The 21,323-nt window shown below is 50.9% G+C and overlaps 1 protein-coding gene across 1 annotated transcript; it reads left to right on the forward strand.

Annotated features, from left to right (window-relative positions):
* Positions 1-20,205: 20,205 nt before the first annotated feature.
* On the forward strand, positions 20,206-21,117 carry LOC140411428 (probable G-protein coupled receptor 139). Its single transcript, XM_072500535.1, has one exon. It carries the CDS (start codon positions 20,206-20,208, stop codon positions 21,115-21,117), a length of 912 nt encoding a protein of 303 aa, XP_072356636.1.
* Positions 21,118-21,323: the final 206 nt, after the last annotated feature.

A 21,323-nucleotide genomic window follows, 5' to 3' on the forward strand; every position in this document is an offset into this window, starting at 1 on the left:
AATTCCTGCCTCAACATTTCCCTTCTTCATCTCCGAAACTCCTCACTTGAACTGGAAAACTCCCTTGAGTTGCTGTCCTGGTCTTCACTGTGAGCAGTCATCAAAGATGTGCAGGTTAGGTGGATTGGCCATACTAAATTGTTCCTTAGTGTCTAAAGGTTAAATGGGGTTATTGGGCTAGGGCAGGGTATTGGCCCTAAGTAGGATGCTCTTACAGACACAATGTGCTGAATAGCCTCCTGCTGCACTGTAGGGATTCTATGATTCTATTCTAAGCGGGGTGATGGGGATAGGGCAGGACATTGGGCCTAGGTAGGATGCGCTTTTATTGGGTAACAAAGTTTATACTTCACAAAGTAAGGCTGTCAATATCTTAGTTCAGATGGTTCTTGCTTTCCAATGTCTCTGGTGGCTACAGGCAGTGCACCGTGCCTCATCTCTTCTCTCCCCGATGTCTCACTGAAATCTGTGAAAAGAACATCGCAAAGTCTGATCTTTTTATTCTCTGTAGCCAGGGCCTCTTCCTGTGTTCTGATATTGCTCTCATGCTAAGATCTTGTTATTTCAGCTGTCAGTACTTCCATTAACTTATCAATTGTGATCATTACCTCCGGGCACAACCTTAACGCATCAGCATTAGCTTTTTTTCCTGTGCGATAACTTTCTGATTTATGGCAGCTATTAGGATCCCGGACTGGAACACAACTGTGGCTAGGATACTGGACAGAAACCCTAATTATTTTGTCACTTTACGAGACCATCAGGAATAGGCACCTCACTCCAGGAGTGAATACAGCAAAATAGGGGTATGGTATGTTAAAACAAACTTTATTACCGATGCAGTATTAAAATATCATTAACATCAGACAAGAAAAAAGCTGACAGTTACCCATCAAACAATGCAAATCAATACAGTGACACGATAATCCTTAACTGTGATATTTACTTCTATTCAAACAACTGGTCATGGCTGCAGCAATGGATGCCCCAATGATGGCCAGCACTCCCTCTTTCATGGGGTAAGAATATGCAGAGGCGCTCATCCCTCATTGGTTCCCTCCTATTACCTCTGGGTGCACCATGTGGTGCAGGAAGATTGAGGGGAGTGTCTCAGTGAGTTTGCTGCCATCTATTTGGATGGTGTGGCTGACATGGTTGAATAGCTGGCAGCGTGCAGCAATGGAGAACCTTGGAGTTCACTCTCTGCCATGTTGTGCCATTCTGCTGAATTTTGCTCTTCCAAGCTCACTTTTACAATGGATGCTGTATATTTATACCTCTTCTTTCAGAGATGCTGGGCGGGTTTCTCCGATCTCCGCCGCACGCCATATCGACGGCCTCAGGATGTTACCTGAGGCCCGCCCCCCCGAGACTCCGCCCCCGACCGGCCGAGTTCCCAACGCCGTCGGTCACATGCGCTATTTTTTGTTGGGAACTCAGGTGGACTCAGTCCAGCGCCGCCACAGTCGGGAGAGAGCTGCTCCTCGGGCAGGGGGGACTTTGGCAGGGGTTGGGGGCACTGGGGGTTGGGTGGTCCGGGGGTGGCGAGCCTGGCCAAAAGGGGTACATTATTTGTCAGGCTGGGTCCGCACACGGCCGGCGCCATGTTGCACGGCGTGGCTGCTGCATGCCGCCATCGTGCTCATGCACGGCCACAGACCCAGAAATTCTCCGTCCGTATCGGCAGCTGCAGTCTGGTGCTCTACACTGCCTGCCCCCAGCCCCCCACCAAACGGAGGATCGGTGGCTGTTTTGCACCGATTTTGCGGTCTTGAAACGCCACCGTTCTCAGGCTGGCGTCAGGTCCGAGGCCGGAAATCGGAGAATCCAGCCCGCTGTATTTTCCAACTCAAACCTGTGGTATAACCTGTAGCTGAAGCACAATCAAAGGTGAAAGGCAGGAGGCGGGATTCTCCCTTCCTGAGACTAAGTGTTGATGCCGGGGCAGGATTCGCGGAGTTCTACGACAGTAAAACTGTCGCCCCCATCTATACCGAATCTGTGACTGTCAGGGGAATAACACTGGTGCCACGTGGAACACCATCGATTCCAATGAGAAACTGCGTGGTATTCCCTGGATTTGCGATTGACACTCAGGAGAATGACAAGCTTCAGCTGCATAGACACACTTCACTCCCCCACACACCATCCCAGCCAACAAGATGGCGCGAGGAGAGTGGCACGCTGCTTCACGGACGCTGATCTGGAGACTCTCCTGGACACGGTGGATGAGAGGCGGGTGACCCTGTTCCCCGGCCCGGGAAGGGGACTGCCAGCCGTCGCCATTCGCTGCCCTTGGGCACAGGCGGAAGAGGTGGTCAGTGCCACCAGCACCATTGTCTGGACCGGTCAGCAAGGCAGGAAGAGACTGCACGACCTCCTCAGGAGGCCAGGGTGAGTAGGCCGCACTTTGCCCCTGGCACTAACCCTGTGCCATTCACCCGTAACACCCCCGCGACCCGAAGGACGGTCGAACCCCCACCCTGCACCACATGCTGGCACACATACCAGCCGGCATGGCCTGGTGCCCTGGCCACCAGCTATCCACTCCCTTGGCTGCGTGTGGCGGACTGTGTAACAGTGTCGGTTTCTGTTTCCACCCCACCGCAACCCCCAACCCCACCCCCTCGCGAGGAGTAGGCTGCCCACAACCGCCAAAAGTGGGAGAAGACTGGAGGGGGACCGCCGGACCTGTGGCCCCTCACTGTGGCTGAGCAGAGGGTCCTGGACATGGTCGGTGGTCTAGGTGAAAGGGAGGTCGCCGGAGTGGAGGTTGGCTGCGGGTGAGGAAGTGAGGCCTTGCTGGGTTGCATTTCTCTTGCCCCCAGAGTCAACTCCCCTCCCCCAACACCACCCTCACACCCCCTCACCTTAAACCCCACACTCAACCCAACACCACCCTCACACCCCCTCACTCTAAACCCCACACTCAACCCAACACCACCCTCACACCCCCTCACCCTAAACCCCACATTTACCCGCACACCACCCTCACACCCCCTCACTCTAAACCCCACACTCACCCGCACACCACCCTCACACCCCCTCACCCTAAACCCCACATTTACCCGCACACCACCCTCACCTCCACCCGCACACCACTCTCACACCCACTCACCCTAAACCCCACACTCACCCGCACACCACCCTAACACACCCTCACCCAAAGCCCCACACTCACCCACACACCACCCTCACACCCCCTCACCCTAAACCCCACACTCACCCGCACACCACCCTCACCCAAAACCCCGCACTCACCCCAACACCACCCTCACCTCCACCTCCACAGCACCATCACCTCCACCACTAACCCATGCTCACCACCACCCTCACCCTCGCCCCCACCAACCCACGTCTGAACTCCCTCCCGGCCCGCGGTCTATCATGCGTCTTGTCTTGTGTCTTGCAGGACCTTCTGAGATGGGGCGGAACCATCTGGTGTCCCCCGCCCCCAGCATCGTCAGGAGGCCTGAGCACCGCCCGATAATGCCTTTGGTCGCTGCTGGGCGTCGTTGTAGCAGGTCTTGGCGTCGGTCTATAGGCGCCATGCAGACACGACTGCAGTGGATAAACGCTGATGCCCAGGAGCCAACCCCCCCTGGCCGGGGTGGCGCGGGTGGGCGGGGCATTGGGGGGTGGGGCATCTCGAACATGTCAGGATTCGTTGAGTGTCATGAAGGTGTCATGCACACTGCCGGGGTATCGGGGGCAGACGTGTATAATACGCATCTGATGGTCACATATCAGCTGCATGTTTATCAAGTGGGACTCCTTTCAGTTCGTGTGGAGCGGCCTGTCATCTGCAGGTTCATGTAGGGGGACATGCAACCTGTCAATCACCCCCTGGACCCAGGGCATCCCATTGATGACGGCGAACTCTGTTGCCCGGGAATCCTGGTGAGCTCGGTCCACATTGAAATGGATGCATTCTGCTGACTGGGCATATAGGGCCTCTATGTCAGAGCGGATGCACCTGTGCACTGAGCTCTGTGAGATCCTGGATGGGTCCCCACTCGGCACCTGGAAGGAGCCTGTGGCGTAAAGGTTCAGGGGGACAGTCACCGTGTCGGCTACCGGTCTTCCCTCATACCCCCACGATGCCAGGTGCACCATGATCTGGCAGATATGTCGCACCGTCTCTCTGCTCAGACAGAGTCTTCGACGGCATGCCCGATCCGGCAGGTCCTCGAATGACAGGCACCGTCAGTACACTCGAGACCTCATGCGGAGCCTCCGTTGCATTTCCTCCTCCTCCTCCTGGGCCTGAAGGCCCACCTTCCAACACGACCACCAAGAGCCAACAACGGCATCAAAACAAAAAAGAATATAGTTAACACTCTGAACACCTCGCCAGCTCTGCAGGAAAATGAGGAACACGAAGGGGCAAGAACTGTCAGAACGAACACCTTGGATCTACGATGTTAAGACAAAAGAAAAGCTGGCAACCACCCACCAGGTGTGCCCACCGAACTCTCAAGTGGAACTAACCCAGGGTAAAGACTGGCCCAACTTCAGACCCACTCCATCTCTGTGGCTGTCGATAGTTGACTTTGCCTACTAGTAATAAACCCATTTTGATTGTTACTGGGAGTCTGCAGTGTGTTGTCTCGAGCTATCAGACAGGATTAGGCAGGGTGGATGCAGAAAGGATGTTCCCGATGGCGGTGGAATCCAGAACAAGGGGTCACAGTCTGAGGGTTTGGGGAAACCACTTCGGACTGAGGTGAGGAGAAATTTCTTCACCCAGAGAGTGGTGAGAGTGGCGAACCTGTGAAATTCTCTATCACAGGTTTAGAGGAGTTGTTTATCGGTACACGCTAGATCGCTCTGTTCTGTATGATTCTATGATTCAATCTATTTTTTTCATTTTGGGTGTTTTTCTTAAACTGCACAACTACAAGTTCAAATATATTTGTTCTGAAATACCAGAAATCAGAAAAACAATTTAATTGATTCTATTTGTTCAGTGACTGTCGTTAATGCTACTAATGATGTAATGTGACTGACTCCCTGAATGACTGATGGGTGGTAAATATAAAGCTCCCTTCCTGTGCCTCTGCCGTGTATGAGTCGAAGACTTTCAGCTTAGACAGAATTCATCCACTGTCACAGAAAATGGGGCAGCTGACTATTCTGCTGATAAAGGAGATTTACTACCCGATCCTCGCAGTTGTTGGTGTTCCCGGTGAGTTATTGTAATCTGTTTGTTGTTAATCTGTATTAATGCACTCCTTGTCCTTCCTGCCTGTTTGATGAAGTGTGGTGTTTCCTGGATCACAGTGTCACAGATTCAATCGTTGCCAGGACAAATCGAACCATTTACACACAATTCAAATGTTCCTGTAATCCGACAATTTAACTGAATTCTTAACGTTTGCACACTCGGATTTGAATGACCTTCTGCACCACCTTGTCATCTCATGCAAACTTAGGACTGCAGCAGTTTATCAAAATGTGTGAGTAGGTTTCCCAGAAAATGGGTCTAATACTAACTCTGCCTCACATGGCTGTGTTATTAATTACATACAACAGCGTAAAATGCTCTCAATCTGCATCTCCTTATATATTTAAATTAAGTACACAACAAGGTGAGATGGGAGCAGGAGTGGACCACACAACCCATTGAGCTTGTTCTATCTTTCAGAACTATCTTAACTCTGTTAAGCCCCTTCCCCTTCAGAACCTGATATATTTCATTGCGATCACCTCTCATTTACTAAAACTTCAGATAACATAGCTCTAATTTATTTTGCCTCTTTCATAGGACACCCCTCTCACCCGGGGTTGAATCCTGTGAACTATTGCTGTACTGCATCCAATGCATCATATACTTCCTTAAATAGGGAGACCAGAATAGCACACAGTATTCCAGGTGTGGTCTCATCAAGGTCCTGCACAATTGTCACAAGGCTTCTGTATTCTTCTGCTGAAATCCCCTTGCAATAAAGTCCAACATACCATTTGCCTTCCTAATTACTTGCTGTACTGACATGCTAACTTTCTGTGTTTCTTGTGCAAGTACACTCAGGTCTCACTGAACATCAACATTTACTTTTTAAAAAAAAAATGTTTTATTGAAATTTTTTTCCCAAACAACAATTTTTCCCCTCTTACAAAGCAAACGCAACAATAACAATACAGAAATTTTAAACAATACACAAGTAACAAAACCCCATTATCTTTGACCTAAACTAAACTAAAACCCCCACCCCCCCCTCCGCCCCCCTTCCCCCTGGGTTGCTGCTGCTGGTCATCTGTCTTCCCTCTAACGTTCCCCTAGGTAGTCGAGAAATGGCTGCCACCGCCTGGTGAACCCTTGAGCCGATCCTCTCAGGGCAAACTTTATCTGCTCCAGTTTAATGAACCCCGCCATATAATTTACCCAGGCCTCCAGTCTGGGGGGGTTTCACCTCCTTCCACATGAGTAGGATCCTGCGCCGGGCTACTAGGGACACAAAGGCCACAACGTCGGCCTCTTTCGCCTCCTGCACTCCCGGCTCTTCCGCAACTCCAAATAGAGCTAACCCCCAGCCTGGTTTGACCCGGGCCTTCACCACCCGCGAAATCACTCCCGTCACTCCCTTCCAATACCCTTCCAGTGCCGGGCACGCCCAAAACATATGTGCGTGGTTTGCCGGGCTCCCGCCACACCTCCCACATTCGTCCTCCACTCCAAAGAACCTGCTCAATCTTGCTCCCGTTATGTGTGCTCTATGTAGCACCTTAAATTGAATCAGGCTAAGCCTGGCGCATGAGGAAGAGGAATTTACCCTGCTTAGGGCATCAGCCCACATACCCTCCTCTATCTCCTCCCCTAGTTCTTCTTCCCACTTTCCTTTTAGTTCACCCACCGACTCCTCCCCCTCTTCCCTCATCTCCCGGTAAATCTCTGACACCTTGCCCTCTCGGACCCACACCCCTGAAAGCACCCTGTCCTGTATCCCCTGTGTCGGGAGCAATGGAAATTCCATCACCTGTTGTCTAGTAAACGCCCTCACCTGCATATATCTCAAGAAGTTTCCCCGGGGCAACTTATACTTTTCCTCCAATGCTCCCAATCTCGCAAAAGTCCCATCTATAAATAAATCTCCCACCCTCCTAATTCCCAACTGGTACCAGCTCTGAAATCCTCCATCCATTCTTCCAGGGGCGAACCTATGGTTGTTCCTGATTGGGGACCCCACCAGGGCTCCCCGCACCCCTCTCTGTCGCCTCCACTGTCCCCAGATATTCAATGTTGCCGCCACCACCGGGTTCGTGGTAAACTTTTTAGGGGAGATCGGTAGCGGCGCCGTCACCAGCGCCTCTAAACTCGTCCCTTTACAGGACTTTCTCTCCAGTCTTTTCCACGCTGCTCCCTCACTCTCCATCATCCATTTACGTATCATTGCCACATTGGCGGTACAATAGTAATCGCCCAAGTTCGGTAGTGCCAATCCTCCTCTGTCCCTACTACGCTGAAGGAACCCCCTCCTTACTCTCGGAACTTTCCCTGCCCAAACGAAGCTCGTGATGCTCCTGTCTATTTTATTAAAAAAGGTCTTGGTGATTAGTATAGGGAGACATTGAAATACAAATAAGAACCTCGGGAGGACCATCATCTTAATTGCTTGCACCCTGCCCGCCAGCGATAGAGGCTGCATGTCCCACCTCTTGAAGTCCTCCTCCATTTGTTCTACCAACCGTGTCAGATTAAGTCTGTGCAAGGTTCCCCAGCTCCTCGCGATCTGAATCCCCAGGTATCGGAAGTTTCTTTCCACTTTCCTTAGAGGCAAGCCTTCTATCTCTCTACTCTGGTCCCCTGGATGTATCACAAATAATTCACTCTTCCCCATGTTTAGCCTATACCCCGAGAAATCCCCGAACCCCCTCAAAATTCGCATAACCTCTATCATCCCCCCCCCCCCCCCCGCTGGGTCCGACACGTATAACAATAGGTCATCCGCGTATAACGAGACTCGGTGTTCTTCTCCCCCTCTAATCACCCCTCTCCATTTCCTGGAGTCTCTCAACGCCATGGCCAGAGGTTCAATTGCCAACGCAAACAACAATGGAGACAGCGGGCATCCCTGTCTTGTTCCCCTATATAGTCGGAAATACTCCGATCTAAGTCGACCTGTAACTACGCTTGCCGTTGGAGCCCCATAAAGAAGTCTAACCCAGCTAATAAACCCGTTCCCAAACCCAAACCTCCTTAACATTTCCCATAAATACTCCCACTCCACCCTATCAAATGCCTTCTCTGCGTCCATTGCCGCCACTATCTCTGCCTCCCCCTCCACTGGGGGCATCATTATCACCCCTAATAGTCGTCGCACGTTAACATTCAGTTGTCTCCCTTTTACGAACCCTGTCTGGTCTTCGTGCACCACCCCCGGGACACAGTCCTCTATCCTCGATGCCAGTACCTTTGCCAACAATTTGGCGTCCACGTTCAATAATGAAATGGGTCGAGAGGACCCGCACTGCAACGGATCTTTATCCCTCTTCAAAATTAACGATATCGTCGCCTCCGACATCGTCGGGGGTAGAGTCCCCCCTTCCCTGGCCTCATTGAACGTCCTCACCATCAACGGGGCCAACAAGTCCACATATTTTCTGTAATATTCCACCGGGAACCTGTCTGGTCCCGGGGCCTTCCCTGCTTGCATGCTTCACAGTCCCTCAATAACCTCTCCCACCCCAATCGGTGCCCCCAGGCCTACCACCCCCCGCTCCTCCACTTTCGGGAACCTCAATTGTTCCAGGAACTGCCGCATCCCCTCCTCTCCCTCTGGGGGTTGAGACCTATACAGTTCCTCATAGAAGGTCTTGAACACCTCATTTATCTTTCCTGCCCTTCGCACCGTGCCTCCCCTTTCGTCTCTAATTCCTTCTATCTCCCTCGCTGCTGCCCTCTTTCGCAATTGATGAGCCAACAGGCGACTAGCCTTTTCCCCATATTCATACCTCCTCCCCTGTGCCTTCCTCCACAGTACCTCCGCCTTTCTGGTGGTCAGAAGGTCAAATTCCGTCTGGAGTCGTCTCCTCTCCCTGTACAATTCCTCCTCCGGGGTCTCTGCAAATTCCCTATCCACCCTTAAAATCTCCCCCAGTAATCTTTCCCTTTCCTTGGCCTCTGTTTTCCTTTTGTGGGCCCCAATGGAGATCAGCTCTCCTCTGACCACTGCTTTTAGTGCTTCCCATACCACTCCCACAGGGACCTCGCCGTCGTCATTGACCTCCAGGTATCTCTCAATACAACCCCGCACTCTTGTACACACTCCCTCATCCGCCATCAGTCCCACATCTAATCGTCAGAGTGTTCTCTGCTCCCTTTCCTCTCCTAATTCCAGGTCCACCCAATGTGGGGCATGATCCGAAACCGCTATGGCTGAGTACTCAGCTTCTTCCACCCTAGAGATCAACGACCTTCCCAAAACAAAAAAATCTATCCGGGAGTACACTTTATGGACATGGGAGAAGAAGGAAAACTCCCTAGCCCTAGGTCTAAGAAATCGCCATGGATCCACTCCCCCCATTTGGTCCATAAACCCCTTAAGTACCTTGGCCGCTGCCGGCCTTCTTCCGGTCCTTGAGCTGGACCTATCTAGCCCCGGGTCCAGCACCGTATTAAAGTCCCCTCCTAAAATCAAGTTTCCTACCTCCAGGTCCGGTATACGCCCCAGCATCCGTCTCATAAATCCCGCATCGTCCCAGTTTGGGGCATACACATTAACCAACACGACCTCCATTCCCTCCAGCCTGCCACTCACCATTATATATCTACCTCCGCTATCTGCTACGATGTTCTTTGCTTCAAATGCTACCCGTTTCCCCACCAAAATGGCCACCCCTCTATTCTTTGCGTCCAGTCCTGAGTGGAACACCTGCCCCACCCATCCTTTCCTTAACCTAACTTGGTCCGCCACCTTTAGGTGCGTCTCTTGGAGCATAACCATGTTTGCCCTTAGTCCTTTAAAATGCGCGAGCACTCGGGCCCTTTTTATCGGTCCGTTCAGGCCTCTCACGTTCCACGTGATCAGCCTCACTAGGGGGCTACCTGCCCCCCTCCCGTGTCGACTAGCCATTACCTTCTCTAGGCCAGTCCCATATCCCGCCTCCGCGCTCCCGCTCGCTCCCCCAGCGTCGCACACCATCCCCGCCCACCCACTCTTTAGCCATTTCCTTTTGGATTTCCGCAGCAGCAACCCAGTTGTCCCCCCCTCCCCCTCCCCCTCCCCCCCCCCCCGCTAGATCTCTTTCTAGCATGATTGCTCCCCCCATATTACCTCCGTAAGTCAGCTGACTTCAACTGACCCCGGCTACTACTGCTCACTCCTCGACCCCCCCGTGTGGGGCACTCCCATCCGCCTTGCGCCTGTCTTCCCGCCTTATTCCTTCTGGAGCGGGAACATCCCTTTACCTGACCCGCCTCTTATGGCGCAGCTCCCTTTCCCCTCCCCCTCCCCTTCCCCATTCTCCAACTATGTCCCGTCTTTTCCCCCTCACCGGCGCCCACATTTCCCCAATGTCTCCCCCCTTCCCAATTTACTTCTCAATTAACTTCAACCATAACATTAACAATAACATTTCCTGCAGCATCAGTCCCTCAGTTCCGATCCAATTTCTCTTCTTTGATGAAGGTCCATGCTTCCTCCGCCGTCTCGAAATAATGGTGTCTCTCCTGATACGTGACCCATAGTCTTGCCGGCTGCAGCATCCCGAACTTCACCTTCCTTTTATGCAACATCTCTTTGGCTCGGTTGAAGCTCGCCCTCCTTCTCGCCACCACCGCACTCCAATCCTGGTATACCCGTACCACTGCATTCTCCCATCTGTACTCCGCACCTTTTTAGCCCATCTCAGGACCTCTTCTCTATCCTTAAGGCGGTAAAATCGCACGATTATCGCCCTGGGTGGTTCTCCCGCTTTTGGTCTTCTCGCCGGAATCCGATTTGCCCACTCTACCTCCAAGGGGCCCGTAGGGGCCTCAGCACCCATCTGTGAGCTCAGCATCGTACTTGCGTACGCTCCACAGTCCACTCCTTCCACACCCTCAGGGAGACCCAGTATCCGAAGGTTCTTCCTTCGCGCTCCATTTTCTAGGGTCTCGATCCTTTCAGTACACTTTTTACGAAGTGCCTCGTGCGTCTGTGTCTTAACCGCCAGGCCCAGGATCTCGTCCTCAATATCTGTCACCTTCTGCTCCACCACGCGGAGCTCTGTCTCCTGGGTCTTTAGTGTCTCTTTGAGCCCCTCAATTGCCTGTAGCATCGGGGTCAGCACCTCCCTCTTCAGCAGCTCCACGCACCGTCTCACAATTTCATCCTGCTCAGGCCCCCTTGTCGCCTGCGCTTTCTCCGCCACCATCTTGTACTTCTCTCTTTCTGACCCTTTGGTCGACGATTCCTCGCGCTGCAGCCGCCGCCGCCGGTTTTTTCCTCCTTCGTTTGGGGGTGACTCCATTCTCACACACCCCACACCGGGTTGCGTCATCGAAACATTCCCCGTTGGGGCTCTTAAAAGAGCCCGAACGTCCGTCGGAGCTGGAGCCGCCTAAACGTGCGGCTAGCTAGGCATCACCGCAACCGGAAGTCCCTTCAGTGGCCTTGATGAGATCTTTTCACAGTTGTTCCCTCTGCTGCTAGAATTCACCTTTGATACAGGCCCTCAGGTCAGCCTGCAGCTTTAAGCTTGCCCTTCCCCCGCCTGCATGCTGGAAGAGGCCCTGTTTATCCTGCAGTTGCAGCCAAATCTTTTACTGTTTCTGCCGTGTCTGGCAACCAAGAGACATACCCTTCCTGGGGGACACTGTCGGGGGAATGTTGCAGCCTTCTTCCCACACCGGGAAATGGCAAACAAATGCCGTGGGGGCCCTGTAACGAGCCCAAAGGTCCGTTCCAAGCAGGAGCTACCGAATATGCGACCTAGCTCTGCATAGCCGCACCCGGAAGTGAACATCAACATTTACAAACTTCACGAGAAAAAAAATTGTTTTTTAATTCTTATAACCAAAGTTTATAACTTTACACATGCGCGCCTTATACTCCATTTGCCATCTTGGAGCTCACTCATTCAACCTGTCTATTCAAAATGTTTTACATATCTTTTCAACCTCTCTGTGTCTTCCTCACAACTTATATTTCCACTTAACTTTGCAACGTCGATGACCAGTCACATGACTCTCTGCCTCCTTGTCTGAGTCATTAATAATCATCACTGTTAATCTTGGGCTGCAAGTCGAATTTCCCACCCACTCCGTGTTTCCTGTAAATAGCTGAGGCCACAGCACTGATCTTTGAGTCACTCCACAGCCTGCCAAGTGGATAATTCCTCTTTTATGCCTACGTTTTCCTTCCTGTCCCTTATTCAATCATCTGTCCGTGCTAATATCATATCCCCAATTCCAATTGCCCTTGTATATTAAACATTTATTCTCAAATGCATTTTGGAAATCTAGGTATTCTAGATCCACTGGTTCCCTTTTATTTACTCTAATCATTAAATCCAAAAGTATAATAAATTTGTCAAACACAATTTGCCTTTTGAAAAACAATGTGCATTCTCGAGACTTTCTAAAGAATAGATTCCAACTTTTTTTTGACAACTTATGCCAGCTTAACTGGCCTGTTCCCCGTTTTCTCCTCTCTCCTTTCTTGGAGAGCATGGTATTTCCACTGCCCGGCCGACTGCCGCAGTGGCTCTGGGCGAAGACTGGCCGTTGAGACGTGGGGCGTCCCCGGATTCGATGGTAGGTGAGACTGTCCCTTGTGCGACGTGTGGGTGCCGGTCCAGGCGTAACTGCAGGCAGAAGGAGGGCCAGCATTCCAGGTACCCCGGTCATGTTAGGCGTCAGCCCAAGGGCCAGTCTTGGGATCTGGATGACCCAGGAGAGGCCGAGGATGAGGCAGAGATGCAGTTGAACTCTTTGGCAGCGCTCTGTGTGCCTCCTGGTTATGTTCTGATACACGTAAGTGGCCATTGCTTCAAATGGAATTATATACGGGAGCTGCCATTTCTGTGGTGGCACAGAGCACCTTGACTTTGTCCGACATGGGAGCTGGTTTGGTTATTATACAGGAAGTGGCAGAATATTGTGGGGTCTACCCTTACGCTGGTAGTTTATGGGGACCAATCAGTTCTTCTTTCCCTCATTTTCAAGCAAGAAAGCGTTCCTAGCCTATTGGGCCATGACTAGTTGCACCAGCTGCAATTGGATTGGTGACATATCCTCCAAGTGGGATCTGGAGGTCTGTGTGTGATACTGAGCAAGTTCACTAAGGTTTCCCAGTCTGGCTTGGGAACAGTTAAAGGGGCCATAGCCAAGATCCAGGTGAACCCGGAAGCCTGACCCCGATATTTCCATGCCTGCCCAGTTCCCCACGCTTTTGTGCAGAAAGTCAAGACCGAACATCATCGTTTGGAGAGTGTGGGCATCATTAGACCTGTGCGCTTTGCCAATTGGGCGGCACCGGTGCCCCCATCATGAACCGGGGAAGACAGTCCGTCTCTGCGGAGACGATAAAGTGATGTTGAAAACAGCTTAGAGGTTAGACCGTTATCCCCTACCCCGGATCGAAGGTTTGTGGTACATTGGCAATTCTTATCTACAGCTGGAGCTCGATAAATCATCACGGATGTACGTCAGGATCAATAAGCACAAGGGACTCCAGCAGTCCCTGGCTACCATTCAGAATATCCTCGGCATGCACAATCTTCCAGCTCGTCATGAAGAACGTCCTGCGTGGATTACCGCGCGTTGCGGTTTACATTAGTCACAGGGAACGCGGACCAGAAACATTTACAGAACCTCGAGTTTCAAGTGTTTTTCAGGGTATGGGGTCCACGGTTTGCGAGAAATGCGGGTTTCACGTGAAACATGTTGTTGATTTGGGATATTGGATGGACAGGGATGGCCTGCACCCGGTCACCGAGAAAGTGAGAGCATCAAACTGGCCGCAGACCCGCGAGGAACCACAGAGCTTCGCTCTTTTCTTGGACTGGTCAATTGTTATGACAGATTCATTCTGAATTCGGCAACCATCCTGACCCCCCTTACCTTGCTCCTTAAGAAGCACCAGTCTTTACAAGGCCTAGGATGAGGCGTTTAAGAAAGTGAAATGGTGATTGTCCGCTTTGGGCTGTTGACACATCGATCCTCCGTAACGATTACTCGTCACATGTGATGCATCACAGTCTGGGATTGGGGCAGCCCTGCCTCATCGGATGAGAAATGGCTGTGAACGTCCAATCGCCTTTGCCTCACGGACGCTAGCTATAGCTGAGAAAAAGTACGCTCACATTGAAAAATAAGGTCTGGCGGTCATATTTGGTGTGAAATGTTTTCACCAGTATTTCTACGGCCATCATTTTGTTATCATCACGCATCACAAGCCATTGCTGGGCCTATTCCGTGAATACAAGCTGATCCCGCCAATTGCTTCCGCGAGGATCCGGCACTGGGCCTTGTTATTGGCTGCTTTCGAATACTCTTTTGAGCACCGCCCAGGGACCCAGATTGCACAATGCTGATGGGTTGAGTCGCCTTGCCCTGCAGACTGAATCCGCAATCTCCCCCATGGCAGGTAAAGTGGTCGCTGTGCTGAATTTTATGTACCGCTTCCCTATCACTGCATCGTATATTCATGACTCGATGCAAACAGACCCCATCCTTGCCAAGGTGTGACATCTGGTGCTATACAGTGGCCAGCAAAGACAGCGTCAAGGGGAATTCAAGGCTTTCTCCTCGATGCTTTCCGAGCTGACTATGGAAGATGGTGTCCTTCTGTCGGGCAGGAGGGTCGTTGTTCCTGCAATGGCCCGGGGAATCGTATTGAAGGACCTTCACAACGGATACCCTAGAGTGTCCAAAATGAAGATGTTGGCGAGAAGGTATGTCTGGAGACTCTGTATTGACATGGAATTCGAGATGTTAGCTCAACAGGGCTCACTCTGTCAAGAGAATCAGAGATTCCCCGCGGTAGCACCCCTACACCCTTGTGAGTGACACTTGGGCTCGCAAACACACCAATTTCGCCGGTCCATTCCTGGGTTCGACGTTTCTGATCCTGATAGGCGCCCACTCCAAGTGTCATCTGTAGGTGCTCGTTGGGGGACTGATAGATCTGTACTTGATTAATATATCTTATGTGTCGCCGCACAAGATGGTGACGATCGCCTACTGGGAAACTATTGAGCGATTGCGTATTTCTTTTTCCACTTGATGTGCTCGTAACATCAAGAAGGAGTACAACTGCATGCAGAAGCAAGAGGTGGTGCTGACCATGCGGCCACCCAGGCCAACACCGCACAGGTGGCATCCGCTGTGGAGGCATTGGGGGCGATGGTTTTGGCTATGGATCAGCATGTTCAAGGCCTAGGGCATTCTGTACAGGCGGTGGCCGTGGCCCAGGACAGGGTTTCTGCCTCACAGGCAGCCATGTCCAAGAGACACCTGGCAATCGCAGTGGCACTCCAGAGCGTGGCCCAGTCACAACAGGCCATGGCTGGGAACATCAGTAGCATTGCCCAGGGGCTGGCCAATGTGGCGCAGACTCAGAGGGAGATGGCCCAGTCCCAGGGGGAGATGGCGCAGTCACTGGCTGATGTGACACAATCCCATTGTGCACCCTGCAGGAGGAGGAGGTGATGGGGCCTGTGCCGGTGTCTCACGCAGGGGAGGAAATGGAACACCGCAGCACTTTGGACTCCCACACTCCTGTCCCTGGCGCTTCTAGTGGGCAGCGGGCAAACAGGACGGCACCACCCTCCTGGGACACCTGAGCAGCAGCCAAGTGCATCCAGGCCCGGACGCTCCAGAAAATAGCCGTCAATGGGGACCCAGGTCACAGGATGGAGTCACAGCAGGTCGCCTCCACTCCTGCTGTACCATCTGGGGATCCACCAAGTAGTGTTAGGGCCCAGAAGGGCAGAATTGTAGACACTAGTTAAGTTGGCATTGGTGCAGGGCACAGTTTAGTTATAGAGGCTCGGGCACAAATCTGTCTGTATGTTGGCACATTAAATAACTGTCACACTGTTACAACCTGCCTCGGTGCTCTGTCAGATGGGTGTGAGGGATGGGCTGGTCTGGGCTGGCCAGAGCCTGGGGAAATGGGCGGACGTTGACAGGGCTGTGGGCGGAAGTTGTGGGCGGCCTGGGCTCCCCGTGCTCCACCTGCCCCTCACCCTCTGACCGTCCCCACCACCGTCCACCCAGGGATTCGATGGCACTGTGTGATGGAATGGCCAGATCGCATGCAGGGATTACCCAGGTGGAAAGTACTACCATGGGCAGGAGTCAGGCGTTGTCAAACAAAATGGAGCACCAGAGCTCATCGCAAAGCGGGTTGGCATCATCCTCCATCCCATGGACCAGACCCGTGGTGTTACTGCCAATCCAGGGCCCACACCCCGTAGTGTGGCAGTTATGTATTATAGAAGGGGTGGCCGGTAGGGGGGGGTGGGATGCAGTATCGATGCCCCTGGCCAGTCCCGCCCCACAAGTTGGTTAACCTGGAGGCGATCAGAACATCCCATGCACGTTGGCCCTGGCGCACAAATTGTGCAGCCTCCCTTGCCTACCTGGGCTCACTGTTTTGCGAGGACTTGCCTCCTCCTTTTCCAGCATATCGCCCTATGCTGCGCGATGTTGTGGAGGACAACATGATGTGGGCGACCCTCTCAGCATGATACTGGAGGTCCCCTCAAGAACAGTCCAGAAACCTGAAATGCATTTTCAGGAGGCCGAAGCTCCGCTCGATCCCACTCCTGGTTGCTGTGTGGGCGTCATTGTAGCGAGTCTCCCCATTGGCGTTGTGCACACTGCCTGGGTTTTGGGTGCAGACGTGCATGATGCGCATCTGATGGTCACTTATCAGCTGCACGCTCATCGAGTGGAACCCCTTTCAGTTTGTGGAGAGCGGCTTGTCATCTGTAGGTGCTCGTAGGGGCACTGATAGATCTGTACTTGGTTAATATATCTTATGTGCCGCCGCACGAGATATCACTCGACAGAACTTAAAACTGAGCTTCAATAGTGAAGTGAACTGTAGCTTTATTCAGTCAGTTTCAACTGTCTCTTGATCAGAACAGCTTGCTTTCAAATACAGAGTTTTAAGAAAGTTTCTTTTGTCCAAGCAAATACAGATGACTGAGTTGAATTCAATACAATGACAGTTCTTGATTTCTTCAAATTAAAATACATAATACAGAAAAGTTGAAAATAGACAAACTGGCAGCTTTCAGAGCAAAGCGCAGGAAATAGTTAAAGAAATTAAATGAGATGATTCCGGAATCAATTGTTCAAAATCAGCACCTATTTTTAAGGTAATTGCTATCGTTAATGTTCTGTCCCCTTTCTGTCTGCAATGGGGTCATAATAATTATAGTTCATTTAATTCGATAGAAATTGGCTGTCCATCAAATTTTGATCTGGTATAACTGTGATATTCCGTTCCCATCAAACTTTATCCATTTTCATGAAAACTGAACTAGGAACACTGCCCAGATTTACCTACTAACGAATGTGTCCTTGCTCCTGTCTGGAGTTTTAATCTGATCATTCTGATGCTATTCAGCAGTTCTCACCGTTTGTCTGTTTGAACTGTGTGACCTTAATCAACCATTTTAATCCTGAATGACTTTATTAAAACATTTTAATTCTGAACCACTTTAATAAACCAGTTTGATTCTGACCCATTTCTTCCTTTTAAGCTTATTATATATTAAAGCTAGATTTCTATCAGGGACATGTATCCCATCGATCACCCCCTGAACCCGGGGCATCTCGTCTATGGCGGGAAACCCAGCTGCTCAGGCACCCTGGTGGGTTGGTCCACATTGAAGTGGATGCATTGAGCCGCCTGGGAATATAGGGCATCCGTGATCGCACAGATGCACCTGTGCACCAAGCTCTCTGAGATCCCTGACTGGACCCTACTTGACGGCTGGTCGCATAAAGGTTCAGGGTGACCATCACCTTGACGGCCACTGGGAGCGGGTGTGCTCCCCCATACCCCCGCGGTGCCAGGTGCGCCATGATCGGGCAGATATATTGCATTTTCTCCCTGCTCAGCTGGTTCTTAGACGGCATGCCTGGTCAGGCAGGTTCTCGAATGACAGCCGCTGCCGGTACACACGAGCCTCATGCGGCGCCTCTTTGGCACACCCTCCTCCTATGCCTGTTGGTGCCTCCTGCTCCTCTGCAGCATACTCCGCTGCTGCAAGGTGCTCGTCCTGGCGCCAGTCCCTGATGCTAGGGGTACCATCGGCTGCCACTGTCCTTGCCAGTGGTGGTCTTTGCCGGCACCCTAGTAGGGGCTACAGTGGGCGTTGATCTGGGTGGGCCGCCGGCGGGTGGCGACCATGTTGGGTGGGTATGGCGGAGGGTTGGGTGCAGGGGTGGGGGAGGGGTGGGGCACACATGTGGCTGGTGTTACTCTGCAGAACCAGGGGCCAAGGTGGGTGGTCAGTGGGATGTGCAGCAAGATGGCTGCCTTGCAGGCTGCGATAATGGCAGTCCATGACTGGACACCACCCCAGTCCCGTGGGGGTCATCCCAGCCACTTGGCCGTTCCCCCATCACCCACACGTCCTCTGATCCTGGCAGGGGCCCCCGAACCCCAGCCAGCCTGGCAGCCCACAGTTGTGCCTCTCTGTGTCCTACCTCCTCTCTCTCCCTCTTCAGCCACAGCGCCGGTTTCACGATTTGGAAAAGTACAAGTAAACCGCGCCGCCGGGAAATCATCCCATCGCAGGCGGAGAAATGGTGAGACCTGGAGAATACCAGTCGGACCCCTAATGACATCCAAAAGGTGTTTAATGTATGTGCGTTCTGGAGCGCATTGACGCCACTGTTGAGGTGACGGACAATTGTGATTCGGCGTCAAATTGGCGCCTGCCGTAAATTTGGCATTGGAACCTATTCTTTGCCCAATCACATTCCGTGATTTCGGCGTCAGCCAATGGATAATCCTACTCAAGTTCTTTTTTTACTTGGTGGTGTAATGATATGTAGACAAACATGTAACTAAAGGGTTAATCACAACCCCTAGCTGTGGCAGTACCACTAGAGGGCATTACAAGATTCACTATATAACTGAGCTCCAAGAAGCTCCAGTTCTCTTTCCATGCAGGAGTAATCAGATAGCAGCAGTGTAGTAGAGTAAGATCACAGCCTAGATACCACGTGTAGCTTAGATACAGTTTGTACAATGATTTATCCTTACTTTATTGCTAGAGTTAGTTCAGTGGAGTGTCAAACTCATTTATTAGTTTTATCGTTACTTAATAAATTATTTCAGTTCACTTCGAAGACTTGAGTGTTCATCATCTGCAGGTAGTAACAACATATATTACTTAAACCAAGTAATATAACAGGTGTGGACTCCATTTCCTTCTGAAAATAATTACTTTGTCCCTTAGGTTACCATCTATTTCTGGTGTGAAGCTTTTGTAATTTACTGTGAACACAGACACAAAATATTTGTTCCATGTCTTTCCCATTCTCTATAAGAATTTCTCCTGCTTCTGCTTCCAAGAGACCAATGTTTACTTTCACTGCAATCTTCCTTTCTATGTCCTTGTCACATCTCTTCTAATCTGGTTTTATAATTACTGGCTTATTTACTCACACATCTATGTTTTTTCCCTATCTATCAACATTTTGGTGGTACTCAATCCTCAGATTTGCTACTATTCATTGGAGCATTATATGCCTCTTTTTTGTCATAGAATTAACATGCAGAAGGAGGCCATTCGGTCCATCGAGTCTGCACCGGCCCTTGGAAAGGCCACCTTACCCAAGCACACATGTCCACCCTACCCCACAACCAAATAACCCCACCCAACCTTTTTGGACACTCAGGGTATGTTAGGAACCCCAATCCACCTAACCTGCACATCTTTGGACTGTGGGAGGAAACCGGAGCACCCGGAGGAAACCCACGCTCACACGGGGAGAATGTGCAGGCTCCGCACAGACAGTGACCCAAGCCGGGAATCGAACCTGGTACCCTGGTGCTGTGAAGCAACCGTTCTAACCACTATGCTACCGTGCTGCCCTAATCTTCTTTTAATCAACCACGATCCATAGTATTTGTGAGTAAGTCATATTTTGTGCTGAATTTATGTTTCTTAATGGAATGTATTTTTGGTGAACATTTTGAGTCGTTTCGAAATAGACACTCAAATTCTCTTCTCTGACTTTCAGCAAACTTAATGACGATTGTGGCGCTCCTCCGAGGAAACTGCGGCCTTTCCAAATGTATCTCCATCTACATGGTGGCCATGGCAACAGGAGATCTACTAGTTATGATCATCAATGTAATGGTGTATTATATTTTCAGTTATCATTTTCCACATTCATTCCTGTCTCACACTCCCGTGTGTAAGTTCATTCTATACCAGACAGTTGTCAGCCTTGATTTGTCTGTTTGGTTCATTGTTTCCTTCACATTTGACCGTTTTGTAATTATCTGTTACCAGACGTTTAAAACAAAATACTGCACCGAGAGAACTGCGGTGCTGGTTATAACAATGTTCTCGATCCTGATCTTTATCAAGAACATACCCATATTGTTTGCCTATGAATCTGAACAGATGATTAACAAATTGTTTTGGGGCTGCCAGGCAAATCTGGCATTTGTTTCCTCACCTTTTGGTGCAGCGTACATCTGGTTCCACAGCATCTGGCGTGTCTGGCTCCCGTTTACTTTAATTCTCCTGTTTAATTCTTTGACAGTCAGACGTGTTTTAGTGGCCAGCAGAGCCCGTAGGAGACTCCGGGGTCACAGCAGTGAGAATCAGAGTGATTCAGAGATGGAGAACAGGAGGAAATCCATCATTTTACTCTTCACTATCTCGGGCAGTTTTATATTGTTGTGGCTGACAAACAATGTGAGCTTATTAACAACACGACTGTCAAACACAACTTACTATAGAGGTGACCGCACAGCGCCTGCGTATATCGCCACGGAAACTGGAGCTATGATGAAACTTTTGAATTCCTGCATAAACACATTTATTTATGCAGCCACCCAGAGGAAATTCAGGGAAGAGTTGAAGAAGGTGTTGAAATGTCCTTGGACACTGATTGAAGGATTGTTTAAAAATGAAGCCAAACCAATCTAGAATTCACTTTCAAAGAGTCATAGAGTCATAGAGGTTTACAACATGGAAACAGGCCCTTCGGCCAAACTTGTCCATGTCGCCCAGTTTTTACCACTAAGCTAGTCCCAATTGCCTGCATCTATAGAGCCACAGAGTAAATCTTTGCACTTCTGTACACTGGACAGGATTCTCCATCCCGCCGCACCCGTTTTCTGGTGATCTTCCGT

The sequence above is a fragment of the Scyliorhinus torazame genome, chromosome 4, assembly GCF_047496885.1.
Source record: "Scyliorhinus torazame isolate Kashiwa2021f chromosome 4, sScyTor2.1, whole genome shotgun sequence".
NCBI classification, from domain to species: Eukaryota; Metazoa; Chordata; class Chondrichthyes; order Carcharhiniformes; family Scyliorhinidae; genus Scyliorhinus; species Scyliorhinus torazame.